This window comes from Oncorhynchus keta, chromosome 5, assembly GCF_023373465.1.
Source record: "Oncorhynchus keta strain PuntledgeMale-10-30-2019 chromosome 5, Oket_V2, whole genome shotgun sequence".
NCBI lineage: Eukaryota > Metazoa > Chordata > Actinopteri > Salmoniformes > Salmonidae > Oncorhynchus > Oncorhynchus keta.
The window spans coordinates 213,971-233,455 of NC_068425.1; the positions used below are offsets into that span (position 1 = coordinate 213,971).

The window sequence follows — 19,485 nt, forward strand, 5'->3', positions numbered from 1 at the left end:
TGAAGCCACTGATTGGCCATTTTGGCACTCCAAAGTAGGAGTAGACCTCCATAGGAATGAATGGAATTCTACAGTATTTCATTTACATCTATTTAAGTATTTTTGTTGTTCTGGTGGGACAGTAACATTAGTAATCTTTAAAAAAAATGTTTTGAAGGAAAATGTTTTCATATATATTTTTAATTTATATGTTTAGATCACCATAATATTATTTCAGAGTATGCATTACGGTGTCTGTAATATAGCTTCCAAAATATGTTTTACAATGGTGAGGGAGTGCCAAGATGGAGGCGTAGTGGCTTTAACATCTAGTGTATAAATAATTTGCTAATGGACAGGATGAATTGTATCTTAATGTTGATCCTTTTCTTGGTATTGTTTGTCCCATAGTAAGCAAACTGTTTCTTTCCAGACTTTTCTCACATTTTGTTACGTCACAGCCTTATTCTAAAATAATTTAAACTGTTCTACACACAATACCACATAATGACAAAGCAAAAACAGTTTTTTTTTAATGTTTGCAAATTTATACAAAATAAAAAACCTGTAATATCACATCGACAAGTTTTCAGACCCTTTACTCAATACTTTGTTGAAGTACCTTTGACAGTGTTGCGTTTTCTTGGGTAGGACGCTACAAGCTTGGCACACTTGTATTTAGGGAGTTTCTCCCATTCTTCTCTGTAAATCCTCTCAAGCTCTGTCAGGTTGGATGGGTAGCATCGCTGCACAGCAATTTTCAGGTCTCGCCAGAGACGTTGGATCAGATTCAACTCCGGGCTCTGGCAGGGCCACTCAAGGACATTCACAGACTTGTCCCGAAGCCACTCCTGCGTTGTCTTGGCTGTGTGCTTAGGGTCGTTGTGTGCTTAGGGTCCTGTTGGAAGGTGAACCTTCACCCCAGTCTGAGGTGCTGAGCAGGTTTTCATCAAGGGTCTCTCTGTACTTTGATCCATTCATCTTTATCCTGACTAGTCTCCCAGTCCCTGCCGCTGAAAAACATCCCCACAGCATGATGCTGCCACCACCATGCTTCACCGTAGGGAGGTTTCCTCCAGATGTGACGCTTGGCATTCAGGCCAAAGAGTCCATCTTGGTTTCATCAGACCGGAGAATCTTGTTTCTCATGGTCTGAGAGTCCTTTAGGTTTCTTTTGGCGAACTTCAAGCAGGCTGGCATGTGTCTTTTACTGAGGAGTGGCTTCCGTCTGGCCACTCTACCATGAAGGCCTGATTGGTGGAGTGCTGCAGGAATAGAGGTCCTTCTGGAAGGTTCTTCCATCTCCACAGAGGAACTCTGGAGCTCTGTCAGAGTGACCATCGGTTTCTTTGTCACCTCCCAGACCAAGGCCCTTCTCCCCCGATTGCTCAGTTTGACCGGGCAGCTAGCTCTAGGAAAAGTCTTGGTGGTTCCAAACTTCTTCCATTTAATAATGATGGAGGCCACTGTGTTCTTGGGGACCTTCAATGCTGCAGACAGTTGGGTACCCTTCCCCAGATCTGTGCCTCAACACAATCCTGTCTCTGAGCTCTTCGGACAATTCCTCTGACCTCATGGCTTGGTTTTTTCTCTGACATGCACTGTAAACTGTGGGACCTTATATAGACAGGTGTGTGCCTTTCCAAATAATTTACAATCAAGTTGTTGAAACATCTCAAGGATTATCACTGGAAACAGGATGCACCTGAGCTCAAATTTGAGTCTGATAGCAATGGGTCTGACTACTTTTTTATTTTCTTCTAAAAACCTGTTTTTGCTTTGTCATTATGGGGAATAGTGTGTAGATTGATGAAGGAAAAAAATAAGTAATCCATTTTAGAATATGGCTGTAACGTAACAAAATATGGAAAAAGTCAAGGGATTCGAATACTTTCCGAATGCACTGTACACAGTGCTGTGAAAAAGTATTTGCCCCTTTCTGATTCTCTTTTTTTTTTGCATATTTCTGACGCAGAATGTTATCAAATCTTCAACCATAACCGAATATTAGATAAAGGGAACCTGAGGAAACAAACACAAAATGTTGATACTTATTTTATTTATTTAATTAACAAAGTTATGCAACACCCAATGCCCCTCTGTGGAAAAGTAATTCCCCCTTACACTCAATAACTGGTTGTGCCGTCTTTATCTGGTTGTGCTCTCTATCAGAGAATTCTAAAGGAGAATGTCAGGTCATCCATCCGTGAGCTGAAGCGCAGCTGTGTCATGCAGCAGGACAATGATCCTAAACACACAATAAAGTCTACATCAGAATGGCTGAAAAGCAGCACATTTAAAGTTCTGGAATGGCCTAGTCAAAGTCCAGACCTAATCCCGAATTGAGATGTTGTGGCCGGACCTGAAACGATCCGTTCATGCTCGAAAACCCACAAATGTTGCTGAGTTAAAGCAGTTCTACATGGAAGAGTGGGCCAACATTCTTCCACAGCGATGTGAGACTGATCAACAACTACAGGAAGCGTTTGGATGCAGTCACTGCAGATGGTCCTTCTGTAGCTCAGTTGGTAGGGCATGGCGCTTGTAACGCCAGGATAGTTGGTTCGATTCCCGGGACCACCCACACGTAGAATGTATGCACACATGACTGTAAGTCGCTTTGGATAAAAGCGTCTGCTAAATGGCATATATTATTATTATTATATTATAAAAGGCGGCACAACCAGTTGTTGAGTGTAAGGGGACAATAACTTTTTCACACAGAGGCATTGGGTGTCGCATAACTTTGCTTATTAAATAAATGAACAAAAGTATCAATATATTGTTTTATTTGTGTTTATCTAATATTATGTTTTGTTTTAAGATCTGATCAAATTCAGTGTCCAAAATATTTTAAAATGTAGAAAATCAGAAAGGGGGCAAATACTTAGCTGAATAGGACATCATTAGTGTCTGTGTTTTCACTAATGCAGTAATGGAATCAATTATGTCTTGAAGGTCCTTGTGATTATGAAAAGCATGGCTTTCATTAGGTTACTCACTGAGGAAAGATAAGACTATTTCCCCATCCAACATTGTATCTGATAGCGTCTTTGCTAACAGGCCGTTAGTTGAGTCTACTGGGCTTTTGAGTTTACTAACTTTATCCTCACTTCTGGGTTTTGTGATGGGACATGTTGAACAATGCAAAACAGTGTGGTTTCATTTGGCATGTGTGTTTGTGTGTTTAAATTTTCACCGCTCTGCCTCCTCTCACTCTGGGAATATTTGAACGCTCATGCAGGAAAGAGAACATGTTGAAGTACCCGGAACTCTACAAAACCTCCCAGAATGCCATGGGTTTCAACACCAAGGTAGGTCTGTGTCTGAACGTTAGAGGAACATTGTCTCAACGATTCCTTCATTTTCTGTCATTCCACTTTTACCCCTCATGTTGTTTGTCTGGGCCACATTTCCATTCATGGTGGAGTAAACTCTTAAGTATTAAGTATTTTCTAAGCTTAAATAGGTTTACTAAAGTTTACTTAGCATAAACAAAAAGGCAACAAACAAGACTGCAATCAACCAGGCGTTTTCTTTTTCTTCTAACCTCTGTTCTGTCTCCAAATTGACATCCTTCACACACAATTTTTATTTATTTTTTATTTTACCAGGCAAGTCAGTTTAGAACACATTCTTATTTTCAATGACGGCCTGGGAACAGTGGGTTAACTGCCTGTTCAGGGGCAGAACGACAGATTTGTACCTTGTCAGCTCAGGGGTTTGAACTCGCAACCTTCCGGTTACTAGTCCAACGCTCTAACCACTAAGCTATGCTGCCGCCCCGAATGGAGACCTGATAAGCTCAGAAATGCTCCAAACTGATTTTAGGTCAGTCTAATGACAGAGAATCTGCTCGTCTGTCCCAATTGGTCTGTGTCTTACACGTGGGGTCTCTCCACATAATGATCACCAGTCTTACCAGGTTCAGTGGTCAGAGGGTGTCTGCCTGCCTGTCTCTCTGTCTATTGGGGGGGCTGTCCGTTAGCTTTCCCCTGCTGTCTGTTAACAAAGATGTCTCCCCTTCTCCATGCCTGTCCCCCTTCTACGGCCTTTAACCCCCCCATCCACGGCACACCTAGCCCCCTTACTTTACAGGCGTGGAGACCCAGTTAGTGCCGCATGGAGACAGATTAAAGCCTGAGTGGCCATGGAGGTCAGGGGCGACGGGGAGTGGGGAGATAGCGGGCCATAGAGAGGGGTGGAGGTTAAAGGGAGAGAGGAGGATGTGATGGCATAAACTGTGGAAAATTATGATTGTTTTCTAAGCAAGGGGCAGTTTGAACTGGAGGCCTTCTGCCTGGTCGGGCGGGCTTAGCCTAAGTACTGTAAATAAGATAACCCCAGTCTACTGGTCTCTCCCCAGAGAGTTAGTCTGCATGAGGTCAGTCACCTCACAGTTAGAGTTGACCCTTGGACCTCAGCCGGCATGTCCCCCTCACAGCTTTTATTTCTGTTTGGGTGAGAGACGGGCTCCATATGGCCAAGTGTTATATGACCCTCCAGGGAATAGCAGGGAGACATTGTGCAAGGCAGGCCGCAGTCTCAGTTTTGTGGTTTCAAGTTGCCCTGCAAATCAAGACTGACTTGTTGATTCAAATTGGTTTTCCTCCATTTTCGTTTGACCCCTTGCTAAAGCCCTGTAACAATGACTTGTCCAGGTCACCGTGGTGTTTTCACTGGCCTGTCCACGCTTTCCCTCTGAAAAATGTCCATGCCGCATGGCCCGAGGCAAGGTGCAAAAATCCAGCAGGAATTTGCCCGAAACCCCTTTCTATCTGCATGCCTGTCTCTTTTGTGCACGACAGATACTGTCTGAGCGAATTAGGAGGTAAGAGAGAGAGGGCCAGGGAAGGGTGTGAAATATTTCAGGCGTCGCCGCCTGCACCACTGTGTCGCCTTTGATTTTTAATTGCATTTTCCTGACACTTAAGTCACTCTAACAAACCTCAGTCCCCCGATGTGGCCCCCAGTAATTACACCGCCTCACCATTTCCCTCCATTTACTCCTCCCCCACTCCCTCCTCACGTCCCTCGCTTTGCGCAACAGCATTAAAGAGGAAGGACAGGAAATATTTGGCCCGATATAAACGACATCCTTTCATGCTTTTTTAAGCAATTAGGTGCCGCACAATGGGCCCGAATCTTTTAGCCAGAGCACGGACATGGACGGACCGGCATTCATGCCAAAGTTCTTAGCAACCTGCCGGGATACAGCGGTGGGGGGAGGGGAGTGAGGCTTCACTATGACAAATGATTATGAACATTTATTGATTTAATTAGCATTCATTAGGGTGCTGGGCATTTATAAAGGCTTATTGTTCCACACGGTGTTGTGTTGGGGCAGAGTGAGGATGGTGATGTGAGGTGGGGTTATTGTTCCACACCGTGTTGTGTTGGGGCAGAGTGAGGAGGGTGATGTGAGGTGGGGTTATTGTTCCACACCGTGTTGTGTTGGGGCAGAGTGAGGAGGGTGACGTGAGGTGGGGTTATTGTTCCACACCGTGTTGTGTTGGGGCAGAGTGAGGAGGGTGACGTGAGGTGGGGTTATTGTTCCACACCGTGTTGTGTTGGGGCAGAGTGAGGAGGGTGACGTGAGGTGGGGTTATTGTTCCACACCGTGTTGTGTTGGGGCAGAGTGAGGAGGGTGACGTGAGGTGGGGTTATTGTTCCACGCCGTGTTGTGTTGGGGCAGAGTGTGTTGGGGTTATTGTTCAGAGTGAGGATGGTGATGTGAGGTGGGGTTATTGTTCCACACTGTGTTGTGTTGGGGCAGAGTGAGGAGGGGTGACGTGAGGTGGGTTATTGTTCTACACTGTGTTGTGTTGGGGCAGAGTGAGGACGGTGATGTGAGGTGGGGTTATTGTTCCACACGTGTTGTGTTGGGGCAGAGTGAGGAGGGTGACGTGAGGTGGGGTTATTGTTCCACGCCGTGTTGTGTTGGGGCAGAGTGAGGACGGTGACGTGAGGTGGGGTTATTGTTCCACACCGTGTTGTGTTGGGGCAGAGTGAGGAGGGTGATGTGAGGTGGGGTTATTGTTCTACACTGTGTTGTGGTGGGGCAGAGTGAGGACGGTGATGTGAGGTGGGGTTGGTGTTCTACACTGGGTTGTGTTGGGGCAGAGTGAGGACGGTGATGTGAGGTGGGGTTGGTGTTCTACACTGTTGTGTTGGTTGTGGTGGGGCACGGTGATGTGAGGTGACGGGTTGTGTTCTACACTGGGGCAGAGTGAGGACGGTGATGTGAGGTGGGGTTGGTGTTCTACACTGGGTTGTGTTGGGGCAGAGTGAGGAGGGTGATGTGAGGTGGGGTTATTGTTCCACACTGGGTTGTGTTGGGGCACACACTGTGTTGTGTTGGGGCAGGAGGAGGGTGATGGGGGTGGGGTTATTGTTCCACACTGTGAGGTGAGGAGTTGTGAGGTGGGGTTATTGTTCACACTGGGTTGTGTTGGGGCAGAGTGAGGTGATGTGAGGTGGGGTTGGGGTGTTGTGTTGGGGCAGTGAGGAGGTGATGATGTGAGGTGGGGTTATTGTTCTACACTGGGTTGTGTTGGGGCAGAGTGAGGACGGTGATGTGAGGTGGGGTTATTGTTCCACACTGTGTTGTGTGTGTTGTGGGCAGGGGCAGATGTGAGGTGGGGTGATGTGTTGTGTTGGGGTGGGAGTTGATTGGGGTTATTGTTCCACACTGTGTTGTGTTGGGGCAGAGTGAGGAGGTGATGTGAGGTGGGGTTATTGTTCCACACTGTGTTGTGTTGGGGCAGTGATGTGAGGTGGGGTTATTGTTCCACACTGTGTTGTGTTGGGGCAGAGTGAGGACGGTGACGTGAGGTGGGGTTATTGTTCCACACTGTGTTGTGTTGGGGCAGAGTGAGGACACTGGGATGTGAGGTGGGGTTATTGTTCCACACTGTGTTGTGTTGGGGCGTGAGGTGGGGTTATTGTTCTACACTGTGTTGTGTTGGGGCAGAGTGAGGACGGTGATGTGAGGTGGGGTTGTTGTTCCACACTGGAGAGTGAGGAGGGTGATGTGAGGTGGGGTTATTGTTCCACACTGTTTGTGTTGGGGCAGAGTGAGGACGGTGATGTGAGGTGGGGTTACTGTGTTGTGTTGGGGCAGAGGACGGTGAGTGAGGGGGGTTATTGACACTGTTGTGTTGGGGCAGGTGGGAGGGTTGTTGTTTCCACACTGGGTTGTGTTGGGGCAGAGTGAGGAGGGTGATGTGAGGTGGGGTTGTGTTCCACACTGTGTTGTGTTGGGGCAGGGAGGACGGTGATGTGAGGTGGGGTTATTGTTCCACTGTGGGGCAGAGTGAGGATGGTGATGGGGTGGGGTTATTGTTCCACACTGTGTTGTGTTGGGGCAGAGTGAGGAGGGAGGGTGGGTGGGGTTGATTGTTCCACACTGGGTTGTGTTGGGGCAGAGGTTGTGTTGGGGGGTTGTGTTGGGGCAGAGTGAGGAGGGTGATGTGAGGTGGGGTTATTGTTCCACACTGGGTGTGTTGGGGCAGGGTTAGGTGGGGTTATTGTTCCACACTGGGTTGTGTTGGGGCAGTGAGGAGGGTGATGTGTGGGGTTATTGTTCTACACTGGGTTGTGTTGGGGCAGAGTGAGGAGGAGGGTGATGTGAGGTGGGGTTGTTGTTCCACACTGGGTTGTGTTGGGGAAGAGTGAGGAGGGTTATGTGAGGTGGGGTTGGTGTTCCACACTGGGTTGTGTTGGGGCAGAGTGAGGAGGGTGATGTGAGGTGGGGTTATGTTCCACACTGGGTTGTGTTGGGGCAGAGTGAGGAGGGTGATGTGAGGTGGGGTTATTGTTCTACACTGGGTTGTGTTGGGGCAGTGAGGAGGGTAATGTGAGGTGGGGTTATTGTTCTACACTGGGTTGTGTTGGGGCAGAGTGAGGAGGGTGATGGAGGGCCACACTGGGTTGTGTTGGGGCAGAGTGAGGAGGGTGATGTGAGGTGGGGTTGGTGTTTCACACTGTGTTGTGTTGGGGCAGAGTGAGGACGGTGATGGGAGGTGGGGTTGTTGTTCCACACTGGGTGTGTTAGGGCAGGTGAGGACGGTGATGTGAGGTGGGGTTGGTGTTCTACACTGGGTTGTGTTGGGGAAGAGTGAGGACGGTGATGTGAGGTGGGGTTAATGTTCCACACTGTGTTGTGTTGGGGCAGAGTGAGGGCGGTGATGTGGGGGGGCTGTGTTCCACACTGGGTTGTGTTGGGGCAGAGTGAGGAGGGTGATGTGAGGTGGGGTTATTGTTCCACACTGTGTTGTGTTGGGGCCGTGATGTGTTGGTTCCACACTGGCAGAGTGAGGACGGTGATGTGAGGTGGGGTTATTGTTCCACACTGTGTTGTGTTGGGGCAGAGTGAGGAGGGTGATGTGAGGTGGGGTTAATGTTCCACACTGTGAGAGTGAGGTTATTGTTCCACACGGTGTTGTGTTAGGGCAGAGTGAGGACGGTGATGGGAGGTGGGGTTTTGTTCCACACTGTGTTGTGTTGGGGCAGAGTGAGGACGGTGATGTGAGGTGGGGTTATTGTTCCACACTGTGTTGTGTTGGGGCAAAGTGAGGACGTGATGTGAGGTGGGGTTGTTGTTCCCACACTGGGTTGTGTTGGGGAAGAGTGAGGAGGGTGATGTGAGGTGGGGTTGGTGTTCCACACTGGGTTGTGTTGGGGAAGAGTGAGGAGGGTTATGTGAGGTGGGGTTTTGTGTTCCACACTGGGTTGTGTTGGGGGAAGAGTGAGGACGGTGATGTGAGGTGGGGTTTTGTTCCACACTGGTTGTGTTGGGGCAGAGTGAGGAGGGTGATGTGAGGTGGGTTGTGTTCCACACTGGGTTGTGTTGGGGCAGAGTGAGGAGGGTGATGTGGGTGGGGTTGTTGTTCCACACTGTGTTGTGTTGGGGCAGAGTGAGGAGGGTGATGTGAGGTGGGGTTGTTGTTCCACACTGGGTTGTGTTGGGGCAGAGTGAGGAGGGTGATGTGGGGTTGGTGTTCCACACTGTGTTGTGTTGGGGCAGAGTGAGGAGGGTGATGTGAGGTGGGGTTATTGTTCCACACTGTGTTGTGTTGGGGCAGAGTGAGGAGGGTGATGTGAGGTGGGGTTATTGTTCCACACTGTGTTGTGTTGGGGCAGAGTGAGGAGGGTGATGTGAGGTGGGGTTTTGTTCCACACTGTGTTGTGTTGGGGCAGAGTGAGGAGGGTGATGTGAGGTGGGGTTATTGTTCTACACTGTGTTGTGTTGGGGCAGGTGGGGTGATGTGAGGTGGGGTTATTGTTCCACACTGGGTTGTGTTGGGGCAGAGTGAGGAGGGTGATGTGAGGTGGGGTTATTGTTCCACACTGGGTTGTGTTGGGGCAGAGTGATGAGGTGGGGGGTTATTGTTCCACACTGTGTTGTGTTGGGGCAGAGTGAGGACGGTGATGTGAGGTGGGGTTATTGTTCCACACTGGGTTGTGTTGGGGCAGAGTGAGGAGGGTGATGTGAGGTGGGGTTGTTGTTCCACACTGGGTTGTGTTGGGGCAGAGTGAGGGGGTGATGTGAGGTGGGGTTATTGTTCCACACTGTGTTGTGTTGGGGCAGAGTGAGGAGGGTGATGTGAGGTGGGGTTATTGTTCCACACTGTGTTGTGTTGGGGCAGAGTGAGGACGGTGATGTGAGGGGGTTATTGTTCCACACTGTGTTGTGTTGGGGCAGAGTGAGGACGGTGATGTGAGGTGGGGTTATTGTTCCACACTGTGTTGTGTTGGGGCAGAGTGAGGGGGTGATGTGAGGTGGGGTTATTGTTCCACACTGTGTTGTGTTGGGGCAGAGTGAGGAGGGTGATGTGAGGTGGGGTTATTGTTCCACACTGTGTTGTGTTGGGGCAGAGTGAGGAGGTGATGTGAGGTGGGGTTATGTTCCACACTGGTTGTGTTGGGGCAGAGTGAGGACGGTGATGTGAGGTGGGGTTATTGTTCCACACTGTGTGTGTTGGGGCAGAGTGAGGAGGGTGATGTGAGGTGGGGTTATGGTGTTCCACACTGTGTTGTGTTGGGGCAGTGAGGAGGAGGTGGGGTTGTTGTTCCACACTGGGTTGTGTTGGGGCAGAGTGAGGAGGGTGATGTGGGGTTGGTGTTCCACACTGTGTTGTGTTGGGGCAGAGTGAGGAGGGTGATGTGAGGTGGGGTTATTGTTCCACACTGTGTTGTGTTGGGGCAGAGTGAGGAGGGTGATGTGAGGTGGGGTTATTGTTCCACACTGGGTTGTGTTGGGGCAGAGTGAGGAGGGTGATGTGAGGTGGGGTTATTGTTCTACACTGGGTTGTGTTGGGGCAGAGTGAGGAGGGTGATGTGAGGTGGGGTTATTGTTCTACACTGGGTTGTGTTGGGGCAGAGTGAGGAGGGTGATGAGAGGTGGGGTTGTTGTTCCACACTGGGTTGTGTTGGGGCAGAGTGAGGAGGTGATGTGAGGTGGGGGGTTATGTGAGGTGGGGAGGTGGGGTTCTGTTCCACACTGGGTTGTGTTGGGGCAGAGTGAGGAGGGTTGTGATGGGAGGTGGGGTTGTGTTCTGTGTTTGTGTTGGGGCACACTGGGTTGTGTTGGGGAAGAGTGAGGACGGTGATGTGAGGTGGGGTTATTGTTCCACACTGGGTTGTGTTGGGGCAGTGAGGAGGGTAATGTGAGGTGGGGTTATTGTTCCACACTGGGTTGTGTTGGGGCAGAGTGAGGAGGGTGATGTGAGGTGGGGTTAATGTTCCACACTGGGTTGTGTTGGGGCAGAGTGAGGAGGCTGATGTGAGGTGGGGTTGGTGTTCCACACTGTGTTGTGTTGGGGCAGAATGAGGACGGTGATGTGAGGTGGGGTTTTGTGTTCCACACTGTGTTGTGTTGGGGCAGAGTGAGGAGGGTGATGTGAGGTGGGGTTTGGTGTTCCACACTGTGTTGTGTTGGGGCAAAGTGAGGAGGGTGATGGGAGGTGGGGGTTTTGTTCCACACTGTGTTGTGTTGGGGCAGAGTGAGGAGGGTGATGTGAGGTGGGGTTATTGTTCCACACTGTGTTGTGTTGGGGCAGAGTGGTGATGGGAGGTGGGGTTGTGTTCCACACTGTGTTGTGTTGGAGCAGAGTGAGGAGGGTGATGTGAGGTGAGGTTATTGTTCCACACTGTGTTGTGTTTGGCAGAGTGAGGAGGTGATGGGAGGTGGGGTTGTGTTCCACACTGTGTTGTGTTGGAGCAGAGTTGATGAGATGTGGGGTTGTTGTTCCACACTGGGTTGTGTTGGGGCAGAGTGAGGAGGGTGATGAGAGGTGGGGTTGTTGTTCCACACTGGGTTGTGTTGGGGCAGAGTGAGGAGGGTGATGTGGGGTTGGTTTTCCACACTGTGTTGTGTTGGGGCAGAGTGAGGAGGGTGATGTGGGGTTATTGTTCCACACTGTGTTGTGTTGGGGCAGAGTGAGGAGGGTGATGTGGGGTTATTGTTCTCCACACTGGGTTTGTGTTGGGGCAGATGTGGAGGTGTTGTGTTGGGGCAGAGTGATGATGTGGGGTTATTGTTCCACACTGTGTTGTGTTGGGGCAGAGTGAGGAGGGTGATGTGAGGTGGGGTTATTGTTCCACACTGTGTTGTGTTGGGGCAGAGTGAGGAGGGTGATGTGAGGTGGGGTTATTGTTCCACACTGGGTTATGTTGGGGCAGAGTGAGGAGGGTGATGTGAGGTGGGGTTATTGTTCCACACTGGGTTATGTTGGGGCAGAATGAGGAGGGTGATGTGAGGTGGGGTAGGGGTGGTGGATACAGGGGCAGAGGGGAAAGTTGTAGGCTACTTGCCAATTGAGGCTAATTGGGTTTAAACGTGTAATTGTAGCATTGGAAGATAATCTATTACACATTGAACCACAGAGATGGGGGGGGGGTACATCCATCGGATGTAGTTATCACAATATACTAGCCATATCAAAGTTTCAAATGCTGGGCATAATATTGTGTATAATACGTACAATACGTTTTGTAGTGATTGCTATGTTGTTGATGTGAAGAATATTTGTTGGTCCGTGGTGTGTAATGACGAGCAACCAGACGTTGATGAGAGAAGTTGATGGGGGCTGTTTTGTTAGACTTCAGTGCGGCTTTTGACATTATTGATCATAGTCTGTTGCTGGAAAAACATATGTTTTATGGCTTTACACCGCCTGCTATATTATGGTTAAAGAGCTACTTGTCTAACAGACCACAGAGGGTGTTCTTTAATGGGAAGCCTCCAACAAATGGAAGCCGCCAACAAAATCCAGGGTGAATCAGGAATTCCTCAGGGCAGCTGTCTTGGCCCCTTACTTTTTTCAATCTTTACTAACGACATGCCACTGGCTTTGAGTAAAACCAGTGTGTCTATGTATGCAGATGACTCAACACTATACACGTCAGCTACCACAGCGACTGAAATGACAGCAACACTTAAAGAGTTGCAGTTAGTTTCAGAATGGGTTGCAAGGAATAAGTTAGTCCTAAATATTTCAAAAACTAAAAGCATTGGATTTGGGACAAATCATTCACTAAACCCTAAACCTCAACTAAATATTGTAATGAATAATGTGGAAATTGAGCAAGTTGAGAAGACTAAACTGCTTGAAATATCCCTGGATTATAAACTGTCATGGTCAAAACATATTGACAGTAGCTAGAATGGGGAGAACTTTGTCTATAATAAAGTGTTACTCTGCATTTCTAACAGCACTATAAACAAAGCAGGTCCTACAGGCCCTAGTTTTGTCACACCTGGATTACAGTTGTGTGGTCAGGTGACACAAAGAGGGACTTTGTAGGAATTGTAATTGTAATTGCCACAAATAGGGAATTGTAATTGGCTCAGAACAGGGCAGCACGGCTGGCCTTGGATGTACACAGAGAGCTAACATTGTCAATCTCTCCTGGCTCAAAGTGGAGGAGAGAATAACTTCATCACTGCGTGTATTTATGAGAGGTATTGACATGTTAATGCACCGAGCTGTCAATTTGAAATACTGGCACACAGCTCCGACACCCATGCATACCCCACAAGAAATGGCACCAGAGGTCACTTCACATTCCCTAAGTCCAGAACAGACTATGGGAGGCATACAGTACTACATAGTGCCATGACTACATGGAACTCTATTCCACATCAAGTAACTCATGCCAGCATTAAAATTAGATTTAAAAAACAGATCAAAATACACCTTATGGAACAGAATAAAATATGCACTATACACACATGTACACATGGATTTTGTGTTATAGATATGTGGTAGTAGAGTAGAGGCCTGAGGGCACATCCTTAATATGTTGTGAAATCTGTTATGAAGGTATTGTAATGTTTTTTAAATGTATAATTGTTGATTTTGCTGGATCCCAGGAAGAGTAGCTGCTGCCTTGGCAAAAACGCAACCTCAATATGCCGGTCGGTTTTATAATTTGTCTTAAATAAGAAATTGTGTTTTCATCGACCAATTTTATGAGGTTGACAAGAGTGCTTTTTACGGAAGTGTGCCATTAAATTGGTCTTGTATCCTGCCAGAAATGCATTAAAAAGTGAAAATCTTGAGAGAGTAAAGTGATTTTTTTTTCTCAGAATGTGCTCCTTGCTGTTTAAAAAAAATCTATTTAAAACTTTTAGGAATAACAGAGCAGTGATTGGAGCAGGGTAGGGGAACAAGGGGGCATGAATGCAGTTTTGTTTTGGCAGGGTTTGGCAGGGAATCCTGGCTCAGGAAGGCCACCAAAAATTCAGAGATTTCCATACCCAACTATAACATCTTCCGTCAAGATAGAACTGCCAAAGGGGGAGGAGTTGCAGTCTACTGCAGAGATAGCCTGCAAAGTAATGTCATACTTTCCAGGTCCATACCCAAACAGTTCGAACTACTAATTCTGAAAATTACTCTCTCCAGAAATAAGTCTCTCACTGTTGCCGCCTGCTACCGACCCCCCTCAGCTCCCAGCTGTGCCCTGGACACCATTTGTGAATTGATTTCCCCCCATCTAGCTTCAGAGTTTGTTCTGTTAGGTGACCTAAACTGGGATATGCTTAACACCCCGGCAGTCCTACAATCTAAGCTAGATGCCCTCAATCTCACACAAATCATCAAGGAACCCACCAGGTACAATCCTAACTCTGTAAGCACGGGCACCCTCATAGACGTCATCCTGACCAACTGGCCCTCCACCTCCGCTGTCTTCAACCAGGATCTCAGCGACCACTGCCTCATTGCCTGTATCCGCTACGGTGCCGCAGTCAAACGACCACCCCTCATCACTGTCAAACGCTCCCTAAAACACTTCTGTGAGCAGGCCTTTCTAATCGACCTGGCCCGGGTATCCTGGAAGGACATTGACCTCATCCCGTCAGTGGAGGATGCCTGGTCATTCTTTAAGAGTGACTTCCTCACCATTTTAGGTAAGCATGCTCCGTTCAAAAAATGCAGAACTAAGAACAGATACAGCCCTTGGTTCACTCCAGACCTGATTGCCCTCGACCAGCACAAAAACATCCTGTGGCGGACTGCAATAGCATCGAACAGTCCCCGCGATATGCAACTGTTCAGGGAAGTCAGGAACCAATACACGCAGTCAGTCAGGAAAGCTAAGGCCAGCTTCTTCAGGCAGAAGTTTGCATCCTGTAGCTCCAACTCCAAAAAGTTCTGGGACACTGTGAAGTCCATGGAGAACAAGAGCACCTCCTCCCAGCTGCCCACTGCACTGAGGCTAGGGAATACGGTCACCACCGACAAATCCATGATTATCGAAACCTTCAACATACATTTCTCAACGGCTGGCCATGCCTTCCGCCTGGCTACTCCTACTTCGGCCAACAGCTCCTCGCCCAAGCCTCTCCAGGTTCTCCTTTACCCAAATCCAGATAACAGATGTTCTGAAAGAGCTGCAAAACCTGGACCCGTATAAATCAGCTGGGCTTGACAATCTGGACCCTCTATTTCTGAAACTATCCGCCGCCATTGTCGCAACCCCTATTACCAGCCTGTTCAACCTCTCTTTCATATCGTCTGAGATCCCCAAGGATTGGAAAGCTGCTGCAGTCATCCCCCTCTTCAAAGGGGGAGACACCCTGGACCCAAACTGTTACAGACCTATATCCATTCTGCCCTGCCTATCTAAGGTCTTCGAAAGCCAAGTCAACAAACAGGTCACTGGCCATCTCGAATCCCACCGTATCTTCTCCGCTATGCAATCTGGTTTCCGAGCCGGTCACGGGTGCAACTTAGCCACACTCAAGGTACTAAACGACATCATAACCGCCATCGATAAAAGACAGTACTGTGCAGCCGTCTTCATCGACCTTGCCAAGGCTTTCGACTCTGTCAATCGCCAGATTCTTATCGGCAGACTCAGTCTCTGCCTTGCCTGGTTCACCAATTACTTTGCAGACAGAGTTCAGTGTGTCAAATCGGAGGGCATGCTGTCCGGTCCTCTGGCAGTCTCTATGGGGGTGCCACAGGGTTCAATTCTCGGGCCGACTCTTTTCTCTGTATATATCAATGATGTTGGTCTTGCTGCGGGCAATTCCCTGATCCACCTCTACGCAGACGACACCATTCTATATACTTCCAGCCCGTCATTGGACACTGTGCTATCTAACCTCCAAACGAGCTTCAATGCCATACAACACTCCTTCCGTGGCCTCCAACTGCTCTTAAACGCTAGTAAAACCAAATGCATGCTTTTCAACCGATCGCTGCCTGCACCCGCATGCCCGACTAGCATCACCACACTGGATGGTTCCGACCTTGAATATGTGGACACCTATAAGTACCTAGGTGTCTGGCTAGACTGCAAACTCTCCTTCCAGACCCATATCAAACATCTCCAATCGAAAATCAAATCAAGAGTCGGCTTTCTATTCCGCAACAAAGCCTCCTTCACTCATGCTGCCAAGCTTACCCTAGTAAAACTGACTATCCTACCGATCCTCGACTTCGGCGATGTCATCTACAAAATCGCTTCCAACACTCTACTCAGCAAACTGGATGCAGTTTATCACAGTGCCATCCGTTTTGTCACTAAAGCACCTTATACTACCCACCACTGTGACTTGTATGCTCTAGTCGGCTGGCCCTCGCTACATATTCGTCGCCAGACCCACTGGCTCCAGGTCATCTACAAGGCCATGCTAGGTAAAGCTCCGCCTTATCTCAGTTCACTGGTCACGATGGCAACACCCATCCGTAGCACGCGCTCCAGCAGGTGTATCTCACTGATCATCCCTAAAGCCAACACCTCATTCGGCCGCCTTTCGTTCCAGTACTCTGCTGCCTGTGACTGGAACGAATCGCAAAAATCGCTGAAGTTGGAGACTTTTATCTCCCTCACCAACTACAAACATCAGCTATCTGAGCAGCTAACCGATCGCTGCAGCTGTACATAATCTATTGGTAAATAGCCCACCCATTTTCACCTACCTCATCCCCACAGTTTTTATTTATTTACTTTTCTGCTCTTTTGCACACCAATATCTCCACCTGTACATGATCATCTGATCATTTATCACTCCAGTGCTAATCTGCAATATTGTAATTATTCGCCTACCTCCTCATGCCTTTTGCACAAATTGTATATAGACTCCCCTTTTTTTCTACTGTGTTATTGACTTGTTAATTGTTTACTCCATGTGTAACTCTGTGTTGTCTGTTCACACTGCTATGCTTTATCTTGGCCAGGTCACAGTTGCAAATGAGAACTTGTTCTCAACTAGCCTACCTGGTTAAATAAAGGTGAAATAAAAATAAAATGAAAGGGTTGATTACACGGCCATTTCATGCTGCATCATCCTTTAGTGTTGTGTTTGGTGACATCTTTGCATAATGTACATTTGAAACAGTGTTTTTGGTAAAAGGACTATTGATTTAAACGTCTCATCCAAGATCCACACACAACACACAACGCATATACACACACACACTACTGTTTTCTTACTTTTCCAGCTTCTTATGAATTACTGTAAATACAAGTTAATCCACTTCAAACTTCTCTGTGTTTTTAGATTGATTTCTGCTTTTTGCTCTTCGTTTATTTTTGTGCCATCTTAAATTCACATATGAAAGACTTTTGAAATTGATGAGGAAGTCTACAGGAAAGGAGGGGGGAAGGAAAACTTCCCCCCACCACAAACCATCACACTGACACAGCCCACCCGACTTTCATGCTCACACACACACACACACACACACACACACACACACACACACACACACACACACACACACACACACACACACACACACACACACACACACACACACACACACACACACACACACACCTACACACATCCCTGCACCCTCTCTCCTCCAGTACTACACCAACACACAGGAGGATATACAAAGTGTCTGTCAGCGGGGTGGCCATTCAGACAGGAGGCCCTACAAAACCTCCACTTAGCCGAGTGCTGAGCCAGGACAAAGAGCCCAGGTCAGGGGTCGCTAGGCAAGTTCAGTCAGCAACCGGGTTTCTCATGCTTTTTCTCTCCTTCTTTCACCCTGGAACCCACCGACACACCCAACCCCCTCCCTTCTCCATCCCTCTCTCCCCCCTCCTTGCAGGTCTTCTGGGCCCATTGTCTGAACGGCCTCTTCCACTCTGTCATCCTTTTCTGGGTCCCCCTCCTAGCCTTCCAGCATGGTAAGCACCTCCCAGAGACTCTAACCCTAACCTGCCAGAGACTCATCTGTCTTTTAAGGGTGTGTCTCAAACGGCACCCTATTTGCTACAGTATATGGCAGGGTTCCCCAACTGGTAGCCCGTGGACCAAATGATTTTTAAATAAAAGAAGCAAATCAGCTCGAAGTGATTTTTGGGAAATCTGTTCCAAAGTATTCCCGGGCATAATAGAGAGACATACTACTGTAAGTGATCATATACAAATGTAAGCAAGGTTTGAAATGATTGTGTTTTAGTCGAATATTACATCTGTTTGGAATTATTGCAGTCAATTTGCAGTCTAGAAATTATTTGTAATTATGTTCTGGCCCCTAACCATCCTCTGAAGAAAATAATTGTCCCACAGCTGAATCTGTACTAAACAAAAATATAAATGCAACAATTTCAAAGATTTGACTGAGTTACAGTTCATAGAAGCATCATCATTCACGTCATTTCCGGTCACAACTTGCAGGCTTGTTTTCGAATTGCTGTGCGTTTTGTTGCCAACCTATTTTGCTACCTGACAACTTTACGGGTTTCACTTTTTAATTACCGTTCATATATTTATTTATTTTTTCCTCAACTTTTTCACTCCGGACGCTTTATCTGGACACGATTCGTCAGGACCTCCAACAGCCGAAGCTAAGTAGTAACATTAACATGATGCCTTCTAATTGCAGCCGCTGTGCTCGCCTTACGGCGAGGATAGCTGTACTGCAAGCCCAGCTTCAGACGCAATCGTTAGGCAAGGGTAATTTCAGTGTAGGAAAGGATGAAACAGCGTCTGTGCCACCAGTAAGTACAGATAGTAGTATAAATCCCCTGGCACAGTCCCCGCAGCCGGACAACTTTCTCACGGTTTCTGGAAGGAAATGCTGTAGGAACGCTCAACCGGTGTCGCTCAATCAGCCGACAGAAACTTTCAACCGGTTCTCCCCATTAAGCAGCGGGTCGGTGTCAGAGGCCGAGTCTTCTCTGGTCTCTACTCCTCCCGTTACGGGGTCTGAGACGCCGAAGCTTCTCACCATTAGCTCTGACAAATTGAAAACTCTAGTCATTGGCGACTCCATTACCCGCAGTATTAGACTTAAAGCGAATCATCCAGCGATCATACACTGTTTACCAGGGGCAGGGCTACCGACGTTAAGGCTAATCTGAAGATGGTGCTGGCTAAAGCTAAAACTGGCGAGTGTAGAGAGTATAGAGATATTGTTATCCACGTCGGCACCAACGATGTTAGGATGAAACAGTCAGAGATCACCAAGCGCAACATAGCTTCTGCGTGCATATCAGCTAGAAAGATGTGTCGGCATCGAGTAATTGTCTCTGGCCCCCTCCCAGTTAGGGGGAGTGATGAGCTCTACAGCAGAGTCTCACAACTCAATCGCTGGTTGAAAACTGTTTTCTGCCCCTCCCAAAAGATAGAATTTGTAGATAATTGGCCCTCTTTCTGGGACTCACCCACAAACAGGACCAAGCCTGACCTGCTGAGGAGTGACGGACTCCATCCTAGCTGGAGGGGTGCTCTCATCTTATCTGCCAACATAGACAGGGCTCTAACTCCTCTAGCTCCACAATGAAATAGGGTGCAGGCCAGGCAGCAGGCTATTAGCCAGCCTGCCAGCATAGTGGAGTCTGCCACTAGCATAGTCAGTGTAGTCAGCTCAGCTATCACCATTGAGACCGTGTCTGTGCCTCGACCTAGGTTGGGCAAAACTAAACATGGCGGTGTTCGCCTTAGCAATCTCACTAGGATAAAGACCACCTCCATTCCTGTCATTACTGAAAGAGATCATGATACCTCACATCTCAAAATAGGGCTACTTA

The 19,485-nt window shown here is 48.1% G+C and overlaps 1 protein-coding gene across 1 annotated transcript in view; it reads left to right on the forward strand.

Moving 5' to 3' along the window:
• The first annotated feature begins 3,215 nt into the window (after window positions 1-3,215).
• Window positions 3,216-19,485, forward strand: part of LOC118384751 (phospholipid-transporting ATPase IA-like) — a 45,682-nt gene continuing 29,412 nt past the window's right edge. The window contains exon 1 of the mRNA XM_035771489.2: window positions 3,216-3,293. Within this exon, the coding sequence (XP_035627382.2) occupies window positions 3,218-3,293 (76 nt within the window). The 5' untranslated portion in view covers window positions 3,216-3,217. The remainder of the gene's footprint in view (window positions 3,294-19,485) is intronic.